Source organism: Bombina bombina, chromosome 4, assembly GCF_027579735.1.
Source record: "Bombina bombina isolate aBomBom1 chromosome 4, aBomBom1.pri, whole genome shotgun sequence".
Taxonomy (NCBI): Eukaryota; Metazoa; Chordata; class Amphibia; order Anura; family Bombinatoridae; genus Bombina; species Bombina bombina.
In genome coordinates, this window is record NC_069502.1 from 235,507,008 (window position 1) to 235,529,767 (window position 22,760).

General features: G+C 43.1%; 1 protein-coding gene across 4 annotated transcripts in view; it reads left to right on the forward strand.

The window, feature by feature from the left end:
- The window catches only part of MFF (mitochondrial fission factor), a 140,243-nt gene that overhangs the window by 34,822 nt on the left and 82,661 nt on the right, over positions 1-22,760 (forward strand). For 2 of the 4 annotated variants that reach the window (XM_053709839.1, XM_053709840.1), the window contains exons 5-6: positions 18,845-19,003; positions 19,261-19,320. The exons of 1 other annotated variant lie outside the window; for it this stretch is intronic. In XM_053709839.1, the coding sequence (XP_053565814.1) occupies positions 18,845-19,003; positions 19,261-19,320 (219 nt within the window). The remainder of the gene's footprint in view (positions 1-18,844; positions 19,004-19,260; positions 19,321-22,760) is intronic. One more of the 4 variants, XM_053709841.1, reaches the window with a different exon arrangement.

The following is a 22,760-nucleotide window of genomic DNA, read 5'->3' on the forward strand; positions in this document are numbered from 1 at the left end:
CTGAATTACGACTCAATGGAAGCGAGGCCATGGTCAGTCCAGCCCCGAAATACCAGGCAATTCTCCTCTGAACAAGGAACATGACAACCCCAGACGATCGTTTCGGCCTCCTTTGGGCCTCGTCAGTGAGGTGCAGCCATATCCCTCTAAGCACATTGGGCAAGGAGTCCACGTCTGGTTTCCCCCATCACCCTTAGGGAGACTATCCCCAGGGTCATATTTACATATGCAAAACAGAATGAGAAGCAGTCTGCCGGGAACGAACAGCAGCATCAATAGCTTGTTCTATGGCCCGGTTACCACCTGGTAGTAGCTTCTTTCTGCCCAATTGTGCTTTTCACAGAGGAAAACTTTCCTGTAGTATATCAGTCTGATCCCGCCGACATGGTCAGTCCAGCCCCGAAATACCAGGCAATTCTCCTCTGAACAAGGAACATGACAACCCCAGACGATCGTTTCGGCCTCCTTTGGGCCTCGTCAGTGAGGTGCAGCCATATCCCTCTAAGCACATTGGGCAAGGAGTCCACGTCTGGTTTCCCTCCTGCTTCTCATTCTGTTTTGCATACTTTTAAATTTAAGCTTGAGAACCTCCGGGTGTTGCTTGAAGAGGTTTTAGCTGCTCTGAATGACTGTGACACAATTGCAGTGCCAGAGAAATTGTGTAGACTGGATAAATACTACGTGGTGCCGGTGTGTACTGACGTTTTTCCAATACCTAAAAGGTTTACAGAAATTATTACTAAGGAGTGGGACAGACCCGGTGTGCCGTTTCCCCCCCCTCCTATTTTTAGAAAAATGTTTCCAATAGACGCCACCACACAGGTGTCATAACTGCCTAAGTTCTTTGCCTTATCCTTTGTATAGCTGTGTCTTTTCACACTTACATAACTCCTCCCCAACAAGCAGTTTAAATTTCCCTCCTACTCATACCAAATTGCTTGATTGTTGAATCCAGCTTCTCACCCTCTAACCTCCTTGCAACCTTTGAGACAGACGCTGCTCACCTCTCTACCAAACACAGGACCGGAACCGGCAAGCGGTGACGTCACACGCCATCGCACACGCTGCAATTTCCCCAAACTCTGCAGGGGAACTCCACTCTGTCCGGACAGACCTCACCCTTTACTACTACTAGTAAGTCTCAAAAGCGCTTCCTTCATACTCATACCGCAGTAACTTACGATTATTCAGTAATTACTCCTGACATGCCTCAGAATCTTAGTTAGGTTTCCTTCATATTTAAACGCTCTATTCTACCTATATTCTTAATTGTTCACTCTCAATACCTAACTACTGCCTAAATCTCATTAGCTTTATTTGTTGCTTTAAAGTTGTACACTATGTCTGCTGCCAATAAAGATTAGATATGGTCTGTCTAAAACTTTAACTTGCAATTGCATGTTCTTATATGTGGGAACCAGTTTGACAATACTGAGTGGGGCTAAAGGCTCTGAGGTCTCAGCCATTGTCACACCTATCCTTATAATAAAAGTGAACTGTATCTATTGATTCTGAACCTTGCTGCCTTCCCTCACCTACACAGAATCACTGATACTTTCACTACACTCCTAAGCCTGCAGTTGTGGTCCTAAAAATTCCCTCTCTCCTTTACAGGGGTGAGATTATCTTCCACAGGCTGACAACAGGACTTATGGTAGACGGTCCCTAAGGTGGAGGGAGCAGTTTCTACTTTAGCAAAGCGTACCACTATCCCTGTCGAGGACAGTTGTGCTTTTTCAGATCCAATGGATAAAAAATTAGAAGGTTACCTTAAGAAAATGTTTATTCAACGAGGTTTTATCCTGCAGCCCCTTGCATGCATTGCTCCTGTCACTGCTGCTGCGTCGTTCTGGTTTGAGTCTCTGGAAGAGGCCTTTCAGACAGCTACTCCATTGACTGAAATACTTGACAAGCTTAGAACACTTAAGCTAGCTAATTCTTTTGTTTCTGATGCCATTGTTCATTTGACTAAACTAACGGCTAAGAATTCTGGATTCGCCATCCAGGCGCGTAGGGCGCTATGGCTTAAATCTTGGTCAGCTGACGTGACTTCAAAGTCTAAATTACTTAACATTCCCTTCAAGGGGCAGACCCTATTCGGGCCTGGTTTGAAGGAAATTATTGCTGACATTACTGGAGGTAAGGGTCATACCCTTCCTCAGGACAGGGCCAAATCAAGGGCCAAACAGTCTAATTTTCGTGACTTTCGAAACTTCAAGGCAGGTGCAGCATTAACTTCCTCTGCTACAAAACAAGAGGGAACTTTTGCGCAATCCAAGCCGGCCTGGAAATCTAACCAGGCCTGGAGCAAAGGCAAGCAGGCCAGAAAGCCTGCTGCTGCCCCTAAGACAGCATGAAGGAACGGCCCCCTATCCGGCAACGGATCTAGTAGGGGGCAGACTTTCTCTCTTCGCCCAGGCGTGGGCAAGAGATGTTCAGGATCCCTGGGCGTTGGAGATCATATCTCAGGGATATCTTCTGGACTTCAAAGCTCCCCCCCCCCCCACAAGGGAGATTTCACCTTTCGAGATTATCTGTAAACCAGATAAAGAAAGAGGCATTCTTACGCTGACCTCCTAATAATGGGAGTGATCTATCCAGTTCCACAGATGTAACAAGGACAGGGATTTTATTCAAATCTGTTGGTGGTTCCCAAAAAAGAGGGAACCTTCAGACCAATTTTGGATCTAAAGATCTTAAACAAATTCCTCAGAGTTCCATCGTTCAAAATGGAAACTATTCGGACAATCCTACCTATGATCCAGGAGAGTCAGTACATGACCACAGTGGATTTGAAGGATGCTTACCTTCACATACCGATTCACAAAGATCATCATCGGTTCCTAAGGTTTGCCTTTCTAGACAGGCATTACCAGTTTGTGGCTCTTCCCTTCGGGTTAGCTACAGCCCCAAGAATTTTTACAAAGGTTCTGGGGTCTCTTCTGGCGGTCCTAAGACCACGGGGCATAGCAGTGGCCCCTTATCTAGACGACATCCTGATACAGGCGTCAAACTTCCAAATTGCCAAATCTCATACGGACATAGTGTTGGCATTTCTGAGGTCGCATGGGTGGAAAGTGAACGAGGGAAAGAGTTCTCTATCACCCCTCACAAGGGTTTCCTTCCTAGGAACTCTGATAGATTCTGTAGAAATGAAAATTTACCTGACGGAGTCCAGGTTATCAAAGCTTCTAAATTCCTGCCGTGTTCTTCACTACATTCCGCGCCCTTCGGTGGCTCAGTGCATGGAAGTGATCGGCTTAATGGCAGCGGCGATGGACATAGTGTCATTTGCGCGCCTACATCTCAGACCGCTGCAATTATGCATGCTCAGTCAGTGGAATAGGGATTACACAGATTGGTCCCCTCTGCTAAATCTGGATCAAGAGACCAGAGATTCTCTTCTCTGGTGGCTATCTCGGGTCCATCTGTCCAAAGGTATGACCTTTCGCAGGCCAGATTGGACAATTGTAACAACAGATGCCAGCCTTCTAGGTTGGGGTGCAGTCTGAAATTCCCTGAAGGCTCAGGGATCGTGGACTCAGGAGGAGAAACTCCTCCCAATAAATATTCTGGAGTTAAGAGCAATATTCAATGTTCTTCTAGCTTGGCCTCAGTTAGCAACCCTGAGGTTCATCAGATTTCAGTCGGACAACATCACGACTGTGGCTTACATGAACCATCAAGGGGGGACCAGGAGCTCCCTAGCGATGTTAGAAGTCTCCAAGATAATTCGCTGGGCAGAGACTCACTCTTGCCATCTATCAGCGATCCATATCCCAGGTGTAGAGAACTGGGAGGCGGATTTTCTAAGTCGTCAGACTTTTCATCCGGGGGAGTGGGAACTCCATCCGGAGGTGTTTGCTCAATTGGTTCATCGTTGGGGCACACCAGAATTGGATCTCATGGCGTCTCGCCAGAACGCCAAGCTTCCTTGTTACGGATCCAGGTCCAGGGACCCAGAAGTGACGCTGATAGATGCTCTAGCAGCACCGTGGTTCTTCAACCTGGCTTATGTGTTTCCACCGTTTCCTCTGCTCCCTCGACTGATTGCCAAATCAAACAGGAGAGAGCATCGGTGATCTTGATCGCGCCTGCGTGGCCATGCAGGACCTGGTATGCAGACCTGGTGGACATGTCATCCTTTCCACCTTGGCCTCTGCCTCTGAGACAAGACCTTCTACTACAAGGTCCTTTCAATCATCCAAATCTAATTTCTCTGAGACTGACTGCCTGGAGATTGAACGCTTGATTTCTCTTGTTAAGTGTATCCAGTCCACGGATCATCCATTACTTATGGGATATATTCTCCTTCCCAACAGGAAGCTGCAAGAGTCCACCCACAGCAAAGCTGCTATATAGCTCCTCCCCTAACTGCCATTACCAGTCATTCTCTTGCAAGTCTCAACATAGATAGGAGGTCGTGAGAGTCTGTGGTTTTTTTATACTTAGTTTATTTCTTCAATCAAAAGTTTGTTATTTTTAAATGGCACCGGAGTGTGCTGTTTATCTCAGGCAGTATTTGGAAGAAGAATCTGCCTGCGTTTTTTCTATGATCTTAGCAGACGTAACTAAGATCCAGTTGCTGTTCTCACACATTCTGAGGAGTAAGGTACTTCAGAGGGGGAATGGCGTGCAGGTTTTCCTGCAAATAAGGTATGTGCAGTAAAATATTTTTCTAAGGAATGGAATTGACTAAGAAAATACTGCTGATACCGAAGTAATGTAAGTACAGCCTTTAAATGCAGTGAAAGCGACTGGTACCAGGCTGATTGATAGAGATATATGCTAAGGTATGTGCAGTAATATATTTTTCTAAGGAATGGAATTGACTAAGAAAATACTGCTGATACCGAAGTAATGTAAGTAAAGCCTTAAATGCAGTGATAGCGACTGGATCAGGCTTATTAATAGACATACATACTCTTATAAGAATGTGTTTTAAAACGTTTGCTGGCATGTTTAATCGTTTTTTAACATATGTTTGGTGATAAAACTTATTGGGGCCTAATTTTTCCACATGGCTGGCTTAAATTTTGCATAGAAACAGTTATAGGGAAGGTAATCCACAGCTCAGCTGTGGCAGTTTTGTTGTGTCTGTTTAAAAAAATGTCGTTTTTTTTTTTTTTATCTGTTTTTTGCATTAAGGGGTTAATCATCCATTTGCAAGTGGGTGCAATGCTCTGTTAACTTATTACATGTACTGTAAAAATTTTGTTTGATTTACTGCCTTTTTTCACTGTTTTTCAAATTTTGACAAAATTTGTTTCTCTTAAAGGCACAGTAACGTTTGTTATATTTGCTTGTTAACTTGATTTAAAGTGTTTTCCAAGCTTACTAGTCTCTTTATTAGTTCTAACATGTCTAACATAGAGGAGGCTCTGTGTTTATTATGTTTAAAGCCATGGTGGAACCCCATTTTAGAATGTGTACCAGATGTACTGATTTCATGTTAAACAATAAAGATCATTTTTTGTATTTAAAAACATTATCACCAGAGGATTCTGTCGAGGGGGAAGTTATGCCGACTAACTCTCCCCACGTGTCAGACCCTTTGACTCCCGCTTTAGGGACTCACGCTCAAATGGCGCCAAGTACATCAAGGGCACCCATAGCGTTTATTTTACAAGACATGGCAAAGGTTGTGTATAATACACTGGCAGCAGTATTAGTCAGACTACCTGAAATTAAAGGAAAGCAAAACAGCTCTGGGGGTAGATACAGAGCATACAGACGCTTTAAGAACCATGTCTGATACTACCTCACAATATGCTTAGTCTGTGGGTGATATTTGTGACTCAGGGAAGATGATTTAACCTGATTCTGATATTTCTACATTTAAAATTTATGCTTGAGAACCTCCACTTGTTGCTCAGGGAGGCTTTAGCTGCTCTGAATGAATGTGTACAATCGCAGTGCCAGAGAAATTGTGTAGACTGGATAAATAATATGCAGTGCCGGTGTGTACTTATGTTTTTCCAATACCTAAAGAGGTTTACTAAAATTTTTCATAAGGAATGGGATAGACCAGGTGTGCCGTTCTCTTCCCCTCCTATTTTTTAGAAGAATGTTTTCTAATAGTTGCCACCACACGGGACTTATGGCAGACAGTTCCTAAGGTGGAGAGAAGAGTTTCTACTCTAGCTAAGCGTACCACTACCTCTGGCGAGGACTGTTGTGCTTTTTTAGATCCAATGGATAAAAAATGTTTATTCAACAAGGTTTTATCCTGCAGCCCCTTGCACGCATTGCTCCTGTCACTGCTGCTGCGGCGTTCTGGTTTGAGTCTCTTGATGAGGCTTTACAGGCTCCATTGGATGAATATATTTGACAAGCTTAGAGCACTTAAGCTAGCCAATTCCTTTATTTTCTGATGCCTCTGTTCCTTTGACTAGACTAACGGCTAAGAATTCTGTTTTTTACTATACTGGCGCGCAGAGCGCTATGGCTTATATCATGGTCAGCTGTCGTGACTTTAATAAATAAGCTACTTGACTTCCCTTCAAGGGGCAGACCCTATTCAGGCCTAGTTTGAAGGAGATTATTACTTATTTCACTGGAGGAAAAGATCATGCCCTTCCTCAGGACAGGTCCAAATCAAGGGACAAAAAAGGCCTAATTTTCGTGCCTTTTCGAAAATTCTAGGCAGGTGTGGCATCAACTTCCTCTAAGGCAGACAACCGGACCTGGAACAAAGATAAGCAGGTCAAGGAGCCTGCTGCTGCCTCTAAAACAGCATGAGGAACGGACCCCTATCTGGTAACGGATCCTATAGGGGGCAGACTTCATTCTTCGCCCAGGCGTGGGCAAGAGATGCCCAGGATCCCTGGGCATTGGAAATTATACCCCAGAGATATCTTCTGGATTTCAAAGCTTTCCCCCCCCCCCCAAAAAAGGGGAGTTTTTGCCTTTCACATTTATCTGCAAACCAGATAAAGAAAGAGACATTCTTGCATTGTGTACGTGACCCATTCAGTTCCAATAGAGGAACAGGGACACAGTTTTCCTCAAATCGGTTTGTGGTTCCCAAGGAAAGGAAACCTTCAGACCTATTTTGGATCTAAAAGATCTTAAACAAATTCTTTAGAATTCTATCATTTAAGATGGAAACTATATCGTACCATCTTAACTATGATCCAGGAGAGTCAATAGAGGACTACAATGGATTTGAAGGATGCTTATCCTCACATTACGATGCATAAAGATCACCATCGGTTTTTCAGGTTTGCCTTTCTAGACAGGCATTACCAGTTTGTAGCTCTTTCCTTTGGGTTAACTACAGCCCCTAGAATCTTTATGGAGGTTCTGGGGTCACTTTGGCGGTCCTTAGGCCGCGGGGCATAGAAGTGGCCCCTTATTTAGACGACATCCTGATACAGGCGTCAAACATCCAAGTTGCCAAGTCTCATACGGACGTAGTACTGGCATTTCTGAGATCGCATGGGTGGAAAGTGAACAAGGAAAGAGTTCTCTATCCCCAATATCAAGGGTTTCCCTCCTAGGGATTCTGATAGATTTTGTAGAAATTAAAATTTACCTGACGGAGTCCAGGTTGTCAAAGTTTCTAAATTTCTGCCGTGTTCTTCATTCCATCCGCGCCCTTTGGTGGCTCAGTACATGAATGTAATCGGCTTAATGGTAGCGGCAAGGGACATAGTACCGTTTGCACGCCTACATTTCAGACCACTGCAACTATGCATGCTCAGCCAGAGGAACGGGGATTACACAGATTTGTTCTCCTGTTAAATCCGGACCAAGAAACCAGAGATTCTCTTCTCTGGTGACTATCTCGGGTCCATCTGTCCAAGGGTATGACCTTCCGCAGGTCAGATGGGACAATTGTTACAACAGATGCCAGCCTTTTAGGTTGGGATACAGTCTGGAACTCCCTGAAGGCTCAGGGATAGTGGACTCAGGAGGAGACCCTCCTTCTAATGAATATTCTGGAACTGGGAGCGATATTCCATGCTTTTCAGACTTGGCCTCAGTTAGCAACTCTGAGGTACATCATATTTCAGTCGGACAATATCACGACTGTGGCTTACATCAACCATCAAGGGGGAACAGAAGTTCCCTAGCAATGTTAGAAGTCTTAAAATAATTCACTGGACAGAGACTCACTCTTGTCTAAAAGCTATCCCTATCCCAGGTGTTGAGAACTGGGAGGCAGATTTTCTAAGTCGTCAGACTTTTCATCCGGGGGAGTGGGAATTCCCTCCGGAGGGGTTTGCACAAGATCAAGCAGGTGAGTGCTTTGGTGCTTTTGACAGCGCCTGCGTGGCCACGCAGGACCTGGTATGCAGATCTGGTGGACATGTCATCCTTTCCACCACGGTCTCTGCTTCTGAGACAGGACCCTCTACCTCAGGGTCTTTTCAACCATCTAAATATAACTAATCTGAGATGGACTGCCTGGAGACAGAACGCTTGATGTTATCAAAGCATGGCTTCTCCGAGTCAGTAATTGATACCTTAATACAGGCATAAAAGCCTGTCTCTAGGAAAATTTAACATAAGATATGGTGTAAATATCTTATTGTTATGAATCCAAGGGTTACTCATGGAGTAAAGTCTGGATTCCCAGGATATTATCTTTTCTCTAAGATGATTTTGAGAAAAGGGTTGTCAGCTAGTTCTTTAAAAGGACAGATTTCTACTCTGTCTATTCTTTTGCACAAGCGTCTGGCAGGTATTCTAGACGTTCAGGCATTTGGTCAGGCTTTGGTTAGAACCAAGCCTGTGGTTAAAAATGTTGCTCCGCCATGGAGCTTAAAGCTGGTTCTTAAGGTTCTTCAAGGAGTTCCATTTGAACCTTTTCATTCCATAGATATCAAACTTCTATCTTGGAAAGTTCCTTTTTGGTAGCTATTTCCTCGGCTCATAGAGTCTCCGAGTTATCTGCGTTGCAATGTGATTCTCCTTATCTGGTTCTCCGTACGGATAAGGTAGTCCTGTGTACCAACCTGGGTTTTTACCTAAGGTGGTATCTAACAAGAATATCACTCAAGAGATTGTTGTTCCATTCTTGTATCCTAATCCTTCTTCAAAGAAGGAACGTCTATTACACAATTTGGACGTGGTTCGTGTTTTAAAGTTTTACTTACAAGCTACTACAGATTTTCATCAAACATTCACCTTGTTTGTTGTCTATTCTGGACAGAGGAGAGGTCAAAGGACTTCAGCAACCTCTCTGTCTTTTTGGTTAAAAAGCATAATTCATTTAGCTTATGAGACTGCTGGACAGCAGCCTCCTGAAGGGATTACAGCTCATTCTACTAGAGCTGTGGTTTTCACTTGGGCCTTTTTTAAATGTGGCTTCTGTTGAACAGATTACAAGACGGAGTCTTGGTCTGTGTTTCATACTTTTTCAAATTTAACAAATTTGATACCTTGCTTCTTCGGAGGCTATTTTTGGGAGAAAGGGTTTTTTACAGGCAGTGGTAACTTCCGTTTAAGTACCTGCCTTGTCCCTCCCATCATCCGTGTACTTTAGCTTTGGTATTGGTATCCCATAAGTAATGGATGATCCGTGGACTGGATACACTTAACAAGAGAAAACATAATTTATGCTTACCTGATAAATTTATTTCTCTTGTAGTGTATCCAGTCCACGGCCCGCCCTGTCACTTTAAGGCAGGTAATTTTTCCATTAAACTACAGTCACCACTGCACCCTATGGTTTTCCTTTCTCTGCATGTTTTCGGTCGAATGACTGGTAATGGCAGTTAGGGGAGGAGCTATATAGCAGCTTTGCTGTGGGTGGACTCTTGCAGCTTCCTGTTGGGAAGGAGAATATATCCCATAAGTAATGGATGATCCGTGGACTGGATACACTACAAGAGAAATAAATTTATCAGGTAAGCATAAATTATGTTTTTATCAAGGCGTGGCTTCTCCGAGTCAGTCATTGATACCTTAATACAGGCACAAAAGCCTGTAACCAGGAAAATCTACCATAAGATATGGCGCAAATATCTTCATTGGTGTGAATCCAAGAATTACTCATGGAGTAAGGTTAGGATTCCTAGGATATTGTCCTTTCTCCAAGAGGGTTTGGATAAAGGATTATCAGCTAGTTCTTTAAAGGGACAGATTTCTGCTCTGTCTATCCTTTTGCACAAGCGTCTGGCAGAGGTTCCAGACGTCCAGGCATTTTGTCAGGCTTTGGTTAGAATTAAGCCTGTGTTTAAACCTGTTGTTCCTCCATGGAGCTTAAACTTGGTTCTTAAGGTTCTTCAAGGAGTTCCGTTTGTACCCCTTCATTCCATTGATATCAAACTTTTATCTTGGAAAGTTCTGTTTTTTATGGCTATTTCCTCGGCTCGTAGAGTCTCTGAGTTATCAGCTTTACAATGTGATTCTCCTTATCTGATTTTCCATACAGATAAAGTAGTTCTCCGTACAAAACCTGGGTTTTTACCTAAGGTAGTTTCCAACAAGAATATCAATCAAGAGATTGTTGTTCCATCATTGTGTCCTAATCCTTCTTCAAAGAAGGAACGTCTTTTACATAATTTGGACGTAGTCCGTGCTTTAAAGTTTTACTTACAAGCGACTAAAGATTTTTGGTCAAACATCTTCCCTGTTTGTTGTTTACTCTGGACAGAGGAGAGGTCAAAAGGCTTCGGCAACCTCTTTCTTTTTGGCTTCGGAGCGTAATACGCTTAGCCTATGAAACTGCTGGACAGCAGCCCCCTGAAAGGATTACAGCTCATTCTACTAGAGCTGTGGCTTCCACCTGGGCCTTTAAAAATGAGGCTTCTGTTGAACAGATTTGCAAAGCGGTGACTTGGTCTTAGCTTCATACCTTTTCAAAATTTTTCAAATTTGATACTTTTGTTTCTTCGGAGGCTATTTTTGGGAGAAAGGTTCTACAGGCAGTGGTCCCTTCTGTTTAAGTACCTGCCTTGTCCCTCCCTTCATCCGTGTACTTTAGCTTTGGTATTGGTATCCCACAAGTAATGGATGATCCGTGGACTGGATACACCTAACAAGAGAAAACATAATTTATGCTTACCTGATAAATTTATTTCTCTTGTGGTGTATCCAGTCCACGGCCCGCCCTATCCTTTTAAGGCACGTCTAAATTTTAAACTACAGTCACCACTGCACCCTATGGTTTCTCCTTTCTCGGCTAGTTTTGGTCGAATGACTGGATATGGCAGTTAGGGGAGGAGCTATATAGCAGCTCTGCTGTGGGTGATCCTCTTGCAACTTCCTGTTGGGAAGGAGAATATCCCACAAGTAATGGATGATCCGTGGACTGGATACACCACAAGAGAAATAAATTTATCAGGTAAGCATAAATTATGTTTAGAAAGAGCATGCAATTTTAAACAACTTTCTAATTTATTTCTATTATCTAATTTTGTTGATATGCTTTGCTGAAAAGCATATCTAGATATGCTCAGTAGCTGCTGATTGGTTGCTGCACATAGATGCCTTGTGATTGGCTCACCCATGTGCATTGCTATTCCTTCAACAAAGGATATCTAAAAAATGAAGCAAAATATATCATAGAAGTAAATTGGAATATTGTTTAAAATTGTATTCTCTATCTGAATCATGACAGAATGTTTTGGGGTTTAGTGTCCCTTTTAAGCTATCCAAAAAATAAATTAATTGCATAATTTAAGATACGATTATTTAAAGGGACACTGAACCCAAATGTTTTCTTTCTTCTGTTATGTGTGATCAGTCCACGGGTCATCATTACTTCTGGGATATTATCTGCTCCCCCACAGGAAGTGCAAGAGGATTCACCCAGCAGAGTTGCTATATAGCTCCTCCCCTCTACGTCACCTCCAGTCATTCTCTTGCACCCAAAGACTAGATAGGAGGTGTGAGAGGACTATGGTGATTATACTTAGTTTTTATAACTTCAATCAAAAGTTTGTTATTTTACAATAGCACCGGAGCGTGTTATTACTTCTCTGGCAGAGTTTGAAGAAGAATCTACCAGAGTTTTTCTTATGATTTTAACCGGAGTAGTTAAGATCATATTGCTGTTTCTCGGCCATCTGAGGGAGGTAAAAGCTTCAGATCAGGGGACAGCGGGCAGTTGAATCTGCATTGAGGTATGTAGCAGTTTTTATTTTCTGAATGGAATTGATGAGAAAATCCTGCTATACCGTTATAATGACATGTATGTATACTCTACACTTCAGTGTTCTGGGGATGGTATTTCACCGGAATTACTCTGTAAAAATACATTACACCTTTTAATAGGTATTTAATTCATGTTAAACGTTTTTGCTGGAATGTAGAATCGTTTGCATTTCTGAGGTACTGAGTGAATAAATATTTGGGCATTATTTTTCCACTTGGCAGTTTGCTGGTTTTGATTATGACAGTTTCGTTTCTCTCTCACTGCTGTGTGTGAGGGGGAGGGGCCGTTTTTGGCGCTCTTTGCTACGCATCAAAAATTCCAGTCAGTTACACTTATATTTTCTGCATGATCCGGTTCATCTCTAACAGAACTCAGGGGTCTTCAAACTTCTTTGAAGGGAAGTAGATTCTCTCAGCAGAGCTGTGAGATTTATATAGTGACTGTGTTTTAAAACGTTGCTCTGTGATTTTTATGTTTAAAATTTAATTAGTATTGCTTTACTAATGGGAACAAACCTTTGCTAACAAGTTATGTTGTTTTTAAAGAGTGATGCTATAACTGTTTTTCAGTTCATTATTTCAACTGTCATTTAATCGTTTAGTGCTTCTTTGAGGCACAGTACGTTTTTGTTAAATAAGATTGTAACCAAGTTGCATGTTTATTGCTAGTGTGTTAAACATGTCTGATTCAGAGGAAGATACCTGTGTCATTTGTTCCAATGCCAAGGTGGAGCCCAATAGAAATTTATGTACTAACTGTATTGATGCTACTTTAAATAAAAGCCAATCTGTACAAATTGAACAAATTTCACCAAACAGCGAGGGGAGAGTTATGCCGTCTAACTCGCCTCACGTGTCAGTACCTGCGTCTCCCGCCCGGGAGGTGCGTGATATTATGGCGCCTAGTACATCTGGGCAGCCATTACAGATAACATTACAAGATATGGCTACTGTTATGACGGAAGTTTTGGCTAAGTTACCAGAACTAAAAGGCAAGCGTGATCACTCTGGGGTGAGAACAGAGTGCGCTGATAATTCTAGGGCCATGTCTGATACTGCGTCACAGCTTGCAGAGCATGAGGACGGAGAGCTTCATTCTGTAGGTGACGGTTCTGATCCAAGCAGATTGGATTCAGATATTTCAAATTTTAAATTTAAATTGGAAAACCTCCGTGTATTACTAGGGGAGGTCTTAGCGGCTCTTAACGATTGTAACACTGTTGCAATACCAGAGAAAATGTGTAGGTTGGATAAATACTTTGCGGTACCGGCGAGTACTGACGTTTTTCCTATACCTAAGAGATTAACTGAAATTGTTACTAAGGAGTGGGATAGACCCGGTGTGCCGTTCTCACCCCCTCCAATATTTAGAAAGATGTTTCCAATAGACGCCACCACACGGGACTTATGGCAAACGGTCCCTAAGGTGGAGGGAGCAGTTTCTACTTTAGCTAAGCGCACCACTATCCCGGTGGAGGATAGCTGTGCTTTTTCAGATCCTATGGATAAAAAATTAGAGGGTTACCTTAAGAAAATGTTTGTTCAACAAGGTTTGATATTGCAACCCCTTGCATGCATCGCGCCGATTACGGCTGCGGCAGCATTTTGGATTGAGTCTCTGGAAGAGAACCTTAGTTCCGCTACGCTGGACGACATTACAGACAGGCTTAGAGTCCTTAAACTAGCTAATTCATTCGTTTCGGAGGCCGTAGTACATTTAACCAAACTTACGGCTAAGAATTCAGGATTCGCCATTCAGGCACGTAGGGCGCTGTGGCTAAAATCCTGGTCGGCTGATGTAACTTCTAAGTCCAAATTACTTAATATACCTTTCAAGGGGCAAACTTTATTTGGGCCCGGTTTGAAAGAAATTATCGCTGACATTACAGGAGGTAAGGGCCACGCTCTACCTCAAGACAAGGCCAAAGCTAAGGCTAGACAGTCTAATTTTCGTCCCTTTCGGAATTTCAAAGCAGGTGCAGCATCAACTTCCACTGCACCAAAACAGGAAGGAGCTGTTGCTCGTTACAGACAAGGCTGGAAACCTAACCAGTCCTGGAATAAGGGCAAGCAGGCCAGAAAACCTGCTGCTGCCCCTAAGACAGCATGAACCGAGGGCCCCCGATCCGGGACCGGATCTAGTGGGGGGCAGACTCTCTCTCTTCGCCCAGGCTTGGGCAAGAGATGTCCAGGATCCCTGGGCGCTAGAGATCATATCTCAGGGATACCTTCTAGACTTCAAATTATCTCCCCCACGAGGGAGATTTCATCTGTCAAGGTTGTCAACAAACCAAATAAAGAAAGACGCGTTTCTACGCTGTGTACAAGATCTATTATTAATGGGAGTGATCCATCCGGTTCCGCGGTCGGAACAAGGACAAGGGTTTTACTCAAACCTGTTTGTGGTTCCCAAAAAAGAGGGAACTTTCAGGCCAATCTTGGATTTAAAGATCCTAAACAAATTCCTAAGAGTTCCATCGTTCAAAATGGAAACTATTCGGACAATCTTACCCATGATCCAAAAGGGTCAGTACATGACCACAGTGGATTTAAAGGATGCTTACCTTTACATACCGATTCACAAAGATCATTACCGGTATCTAAGGTTTGCCTTCTTAGACAGGCATTACCAGTTTGTAGCTCTTCCATTCGGATTGGCTACGGCTCCAAGAATCTTCACAAAGGTTCTGGGTGCCCTTCTGGCGGTTCTGAGACCGCGAGGAATTTCGGTAGCTCCGTACCTAGACGACATTCTGATACAAGCTTCAAGCTTTCAAACTGCCAAGTCTCATACAGAGTTAGTTCTGGCATTTCTAAGGTCGCATGGATGGAAAGTGAACGAAAAGAAGAGTTCTCTCTTGCCTCTCACAAGGGTTCCATTTTTGGGAACTCTTATAGATTCCGTAGAAATGAAGATTTATCTGACAGAAGACAGATTAACAAAGCTTCTAAATGCATGCCGTGTCCTTCATTCCATTCAACTCCCGTCAGTAGCTCAATGCATGGAGGTGATCGGCTTAATGGTAGCAGCAATGGACATAGTTCCCTTTGCACGCCTACATCTCAGACCGCTGCAATTGTGCATGCTGAGTCAGTGGAATGGGGATTACTCAGATTTGTCCCCCACTCTGAATCTGGATCAAGAGACCAGAAACTCTCTTCTATGGTGGCTTTCTCGGCCACATCTGTCCAGGGGGATGCCTTTCAGCAGGCCGGACTGGACAATTGTAACAACAGACGCCAGCCTTCTAGGTTGGGGCGCTGTCTGGAATTCTCTGAAGGCTCAGGGACAATGGAGTCAGGAGGAAAGTCTCCTGCCAATAAACATTCTGGAATTGAGAGCAGTTCTCAATGCCCTTCTAGCTTGGCCCCAGTTAAAGACTCGGGGGTTCATCAGGTTTCAGTCGGACAACGTCACGACTGTAGCTTACATCAACCATCAGGGAGGGACAAGAAGCTCCCTAGCAATGATAGAAGTATCAAAGATAATTCGCTGGGCAGAGTATCACTCTTGCCACCTGTCAGCAATCCACATCCCGGGAGTGGAGAACTGGGAGGCGGATTTCTTGAGTCGCCAGACTCTTCATCCGGGGGAGTGGGAACTTCATCCGGAGGTCTTTGCCCAAATACTTCGACGTTGGGGCAAACCAGAGATAGATCTCATGGCGTCTCGCCAGAACGCCAAACTTCCTCGCTACGGATCCAGATCCAGGGATCCGGGAGCGGTTCTGATAGATGCTTTGACAGCACCTTGGAACTTCAGGATGGCTTATGTGTTTCCACCCTTCCCGCTGCTTCCTCGATTGATTGCCAAAATCAAACAGGAGAGAGCATCAGTGATTCTAATAGCGCCTGCATGGCCGCGCAGGACTTGGTATGCAGATCTAGTGGACATGTCATCCTGTCCGCCGTGGTCTCTACCTCTAAGACAGGACCTTCTGATTCAGGGTCCATTCAAACATCAAAGTCTAACTTCTCTGAAGCTGACTGCTTGGAAATTGAACGCTTGATTTTATCAAAACGTGGGTTTTCTGAGTCGGTTATTGATACCCTGATACAGGCTAGGAAGCCTGTTACCAGAAAGATTTACCATAAAATATGGCGTAAATACCTATACTGGTGTGAATCCAAAGATTACTCCTGGAGTAAGGTTAGGATTCCTAGGATATTGTCTTTTCTACAAGAAGGTTTAGAAAAGGGTTTATCGGCTAGCTCATTAAAGGGACAGATCTCAGCTCTGTCCATCTTGTTACACAGGCGTCTGTCAGAAAATTCAGACATCCAGGCCTTTTGTCAGGCTTTAGCTAGGATCAAGCCTGTGTTTAAAACTGTTGCTCCGCCATGGAGTTTAAACTTAGTTCTTAACGTTTTACAGGGTGTTCCGTTTGAACCCCTTCATTCCATTGATATAAGATTGTTATCTTGGAAAGTTCTATTTTTAATGGCTATTTCCTCGGCTCGAAGAGTCTCTGAGTTATCAGCCCTTCATTGTGATTCTCCTTATCTGATCTTTCACTCAGACAAGGTAGTTCTGCGTACTAAACCTGGGTTCTTACCTAAGGTTGTCTCTAACAGGAATATCAATCAAGAGATTGTTGTTCCCTCCTTGTGTCCAAATCCTTCTTCAAAGAAGGAACGTCTTCTACACAATCTGGATGTAGTTCGTGCCCTCAAGTTCTACTTGCAGGCAACTAAAGATTTTCGCCAAACTTCTTCCCTGTTTGTCGTTTATTCTGGACAGAGGAGAGGTCAAAAAGCTTCTGCTACCTCTCTCTCTTTTTGGCTTCGTAGCATAATACGTTTAGCCTATGAGACTGCTGGACAGCAGCCTCCTGAAAGAATTACAGCTCACTCCACTAGAGCTGTGGCTTCCACTTGGGCCTTTAAGAATGAGGCCTCTGTTGAACAGATTTGCAAGGCTGCAACTTGGTCTTCGCTTCATACTTTTTCCAAATTTTACAAATTTGACACTTTTGCTTCTTCGGAGGCTATTTTTGGGAGAAAGGTTCTTCAGGCAGTGGTTCCTTCTGTATAATGAGCCTGCCTATCCCTCCCGTCATCCGTGTACTTTTGCTTTGGTATTGGTATCCCAGAAGTAATGATGACCCGTGGACTGATCACACATAACAGAAGAAAACATAATTTATGCTTACCTGATAAATTCCTTTCTTCTGTTGTGTGATCAGTCCACGGCCCGCCCTGTTTTTTAAGGCAGGTACATATTTTTTAAATTATAATTCAGTCACCACTACACCCTTGGCTTCTCCTTTCTCGTTGGTCTTTGGTCGAATGACTGGAGGTGACGTAGAGGGGAGGAGCTATATAGCAACTCTGCTGGGTGAATCCTCTTGCACTTCCTGTGGGGGAGCAGATAATATCCCAGAAGTAATGATGACCCGTGGACTGATCACACAACAGAAGAAAGGAATTTATCAGGTAAGCATAAATTATGTTTTTGTGATTCAGATAGAGCATGCAATTTTAAGTAACTTTCTAATTTACTCCTATTACCAAATTTTCTTCGTTCTCTTGCTATCTTTATTTGAAAAATAAGGCATCAGAGCTATTTTGGTTCAGAACACTAGACAGCAGTTGTTTATTGGTCGGGTAAATTAATCCACCAATCAACAAAAACAACCCAGGTTGTTCACCAAAAATGGGCCGGCATCTAAACTTACATTCTTCCTTTTCAAATAAAGATACCAAGAGAATGAAGAAAATTTGATAATAGGAGTAAATTAGAAAGTTGCTTAAAATTGCATTCTCTATCTGAATCACGAAATAAAAAAAATTGGGTTCAGTGTCTTTACCAATAATTTGTACACCACACATTACAAATATTAGCTAATTTTACTGGCTACTGAAGTTGATTCACTTTTCTATCTCTTTTCTATCTCTCTTTAATTAAAATGCGACTATCACTAGCAGCTCTTCCTTTCTTTTTTTTTTTTTTGTCTCCACTGCTGTTTTTTTTTGTGTTGACCTTGGCAGACGTTCATCCCTCACTACTCCTAGCTCTCTTATTGCAGACATCACACCACCGAGTATTAAAATTGTAGCAGTAGAATGTGACTTTACTAAGCTATGCAGATGTTCTGTTGTCTTCATTACCATTATAGGTCAGCTTGTCCCTTTGTTGTTGTTGGTTTATTACAACATGATACATGGCTCAGCCAATCATCACCACCTTTTTGCTTCCACTGAGAGCAGGAGTGTGAGCTCCCTCAAATTTATTTTCTTTGCCCTTGTAGATTTACTTCTTTTTTACTTCCAGTAAACTCTCTTCCTTTTTGTTCCTATTGTTTTTCCCATTCCTCTCTATCCCCTCTATCTATAATGCCTGATTATCTTCCCCCTTTTATCTGCTTTTCTAACAGCTGTTTTCTTTTACATCTCACTTCTCATCATTATCCCTTCTTGTTTCTCTTTTCCCCACATTCGTTTTCTTTCACAGGTTATTTCCAGCTTTCTAATTTTCTGTCTATTGCCCGCTACCTTCTATATTTATGGATATTGCTGTCTCCCATCCTTCTTTTTTTTTTTTCTATCTCATTTTCTTCCTTGTTGCATGCACTCTTTCTTATTGCATTCTGTTTTTCCTTTCTTGTTTCATCTTATCTGTCTTGTTTAACACTGTCTCTCCCTTCTTTGTCTCTTGCTTTATCCCATACTCCGTATCCCCTTTTTCACCTCACTAAGTCTGACCTATATTTCTCTACTGCTCTCCTCCGGTCAGACCGACTCCGTCTGCTCACACAGGCCCGCTGTGTCCTGCTCCCTCGCCCCCTGTGGAAGGAGCAGACCTTTTCTCTGCCCGTGGCATTCTATCGCTCATTCAGACCTCTACCCGCAGGGCTTATCAGCAGGTCATCGATGTGTTGGATGAAAACCGCAGGTGAATGTCTTCCCTCCTCTGTCCCCTTAAACCCTTCACTGCCAGAATGGCCTTGAAGTAAGAACATGGCCTTTCTGGGAACTGTGTTCTTTATGTATGTTGTAAAATGGTGTGAATATTTGTTAGAACCCAGATTTGTCTACACATCTCATGCAATGGTCCTGTAAAATGAATGTGTTCCATTACCTTGGGTGATTCAGTTTTGCATCCTGTCTCTTTCTGTCCTTGTCTCTTCCTTCTGCCTAAACATTCTCCAGGCCGGTCTTGCGTGGAGGGTCAGCGGCCTCTGCTTCTGCCACTCACCATGATAACCCCAGGTAAACTAACTGCTTAACTTTTCAATCTTTTGTGATTTTGTTCTGTGAAACTGTAATTCTCATTTTATTTGTCTAATAAGATTATTTTTATGTTATTTCATTTGAAATGATAAAAGAGTTTGCCTTGGATTAGAATTAAGAAGAGTTTAGTGGGTGGAATGGTGGCTTAAAGGGATAGAAAGGTAAAAACTGAAATGTGCCTGGGTGTGTTAAAATTTTAGGTCATTTTCACTGTTTTTCAACAGTATTCAAACACCACAGTAGTATTCACACAGCACACCTTCTAAGAGAGTCCGCAGTAGCTTGCAGATGTAATACAGACCACTACTAGCTCTCAGAGATTGATTACTGGTGCACGGGCCCTCACAGCATATGTATGTATACTGCTAAAAATACAGTAACACCTTTTTACTAGAATTTTTTTTTTTGCTAAGAAAAAGTATATTGAAAAAAATACTTTCTCTTGCAAGGTGTATCCAGTCCACGGATTCATCCTGTACTTGTGGGATATTCTCATTCCCTACAGGAAGTGGCAAAGAGAGCACACAGCAGAGCTGTCCATATAGCTCCCCCTCTAGCTCCACCCCCCAGTCATTCTCTTTGCCGGCTCTAAGCACTAGGGTCTCTCTACGGGAGGGTAAAGTGAATGTGGTGTTAGAATTGTAGTTTTATATCTTCAATCAAGAGTTTGTTATTTTTAAATGGTACCGGTTTGTACTATTTACTCTCTAGCAGAAAAGTGATGAAGAATTCTGCTGAGAGGAAAATGATTTTAGCATGTTGTAACTAAAATCCACTGCTGTTCCCACACAGGACTGAGGAGTGCCAGAAAACTTCAGTTGGGGGGAACAGTTTGCAGGCTTGACTGCAATGAGGTATGTTCAGTCATTTATTTCTAGACAAGACTGAGATAATGCTAGAAGACTGACAAGATCCCTATGTTGGGAGGGTAAGCTATGTTCTGAGACTTAGTATAGAATTGAATGCTTACATAACAGGGCTAAATAGGCTGGTTGACACTAATGCAGGGCAATCGATTATTTAAGAAATACTCGTTGGAGACACTTTTTTAAGCACTTTGGAGTGTTTTACTGGGGTTATCATCCACATGGCATAAATTTAGTCACTTAGAAGTGATTTTTGTAGGCCTCACAACTCAAGTGGAGTGGGAGGGGCCTAATTTCGTGCCTCAGATGCGCAGTTAGAATTGAAAGACTGTTCATGCTGCTTCACATGGAGGGTCCAGCTGCTGATTGAGGACCTAAAAGAAGCTTTATTCCCCCAAAACTGATCCCTAAGGGCAGGTAGGGCCACAGCAGTAAGCTGTGGCAAGGTGCTGTAGTTAATTAACCGGTTGTGGGCTTTAGTTAATCGTTCTGAAACTTGTGGTGCAATCATTTTAAAGCCTTAGGTACATACTGTGAACATTTCAAAAGGATTGGTGCATTTTTCACTGTTTTGTAAAATTGTGTGCTCTTTTTATTTCTTAAAGGCACAGTAACGTTTTTTCAAATTGTGTTTATTTGATTAAAGTGTTTTCCAAGCCTGCTTGTGTATGCTTCTAGTCTGTTAAACATGTCTGACACTAAGGAAAATCCTTGTTCAATGTGTTTAGAAGCCATGGTGGAACCCCCTCTCAGAATGTGTCCCAATTGCACTAATATGTCTATACTCTTCAAAAATCATATTGTTGCACTTAAAAGTGTGGCCCTAGATGATTCTCAGACTGAAGGTAATGAGGAAAGTCCGCCTACCTCTCTCCATGTGTCACAACCAGTTACGCCCGCTCAAGCGATGCCTAGTACCTCTAGTGCGTCTGCCCCTATTATTTTGCAACAACTAGCGACAGTCATGGATAATTCCCTTGCGGCCTTTCTATCCAAACTGCCAGTTTTTCCTGCAAAGCGCGATAGCTCTGTTTTAAGAACAGATTATGAGCAGTCTGAAGCTTTGGTAGCCTTATCTGATGTACCCTCACAACACTCCGAAGTGGGGGTGAGGGATTTGATGTCTGAGGGAGAAATTTCCGACTCAGGAAAGGTTTCTCATCAGGCAGAGTCAGATTCATTAGCGTTTAAATTTAAACTGGAACACCTCCGCGTATTGCTCAGGGAGGTATTAGCCACTCTGGATGATTGTGACCCTATGGTGGTCCCAGAGAAATTGTGTAAAATGGACAAGTACCTAGAGGTCCTTGTATACACTGATGCGTTTCCGATCCCTAAAAGGGTTGCGGATATTGTTACTAGGGAGTGGGATAGACCAGGTGTCCCTTTTGTTCCCCTCCCCCTATTTTTAAGAAAATGTTCCCCATAACTGACCCCAGGCGGGACTTGTGGCATACGGTCCCTAAGGTAGAGGGGGCTGTTTCTTCACTTGCTAAGCGCACAACCATACCAATTGAAGACGGTTGTGCTTTTAAAGATCCTATGGATAAAAAGTTAGGTTTACTTAAGAAAATTTTTGTTCAACAAGGTTTCCTTCTCCAACCTATTGCCTGCATTATTCCTGTAACTACTGCAGATTATTTCGGAAATCACCGGGGGAAAGGGCCATGCTCTCCCTCAGGACAAGCCCTTTAAGGCTAGAAACAAAGCTAATTTTCGTTCCTTTCGTAACTTCAGGAGCGGTCCCGCTTCAACCTCTACAGCTGCAAAGCAAGAGGGTAACTCTTCACAGCCCAAGGCAACCTGGAAGCCTTACCAGGGCTGGAACAAGGGTAAACAGGCCAAAAAGCCTGCAGCTGCTACCAAGACAGCATGAAGGGGTAGCCCCCGATCCGGGACCGGATCTAGTAGGGGCCAGACTCTCTCTCTTCGCTCAGGCCTGGGCAAGAGATGTTCACGATCCCTGGGCATTAGAGATTGTTACCCAGGGATATCTTCTAGAATTCAAGGACTCCCCTCCAAGGGGAAGGTTCCACATTTCTCGTCTGTCTACAGACCAGACAAAGAAAGAGGCGTTCTTACGCTGTGTAGAAGATCTACATACGATGGGAGTGATATACCCAGTTCCAATTGCAGAACAAGGTCTGGGTTTTTACTCAAACCTGTTTGTGGTTCCCAAAAAATCAAGGAACTTTCAGACCAATCCTAGATCTAAAAATTCTAAACAGATTCCTCAGAGTCCCATCATTCAAGATGGAGACCATTCGGACAATCTTACCTATGATCCAGGAAGGTCAATATATGACTACCGTGGATCTAAAGGATGAGTACCTGCATATCCCTATCTACAAAGATCATCATCATCATCAGTTCCTCAGGTTCGCTTTCCTAGACAAGCATTACCAGTTCGTGGCTCTTCCATTCGGTTTAGCCACTGCTCCCAGAATTTTCACAAAGGTGCTAGGGTCCCTTCTGGCGGTTCTAAGACCGCGGGGCATAGCGGTGGCGCCTTATTTGGACGACATCTTAATTCAGGCGCCGTCCTTTCACAGA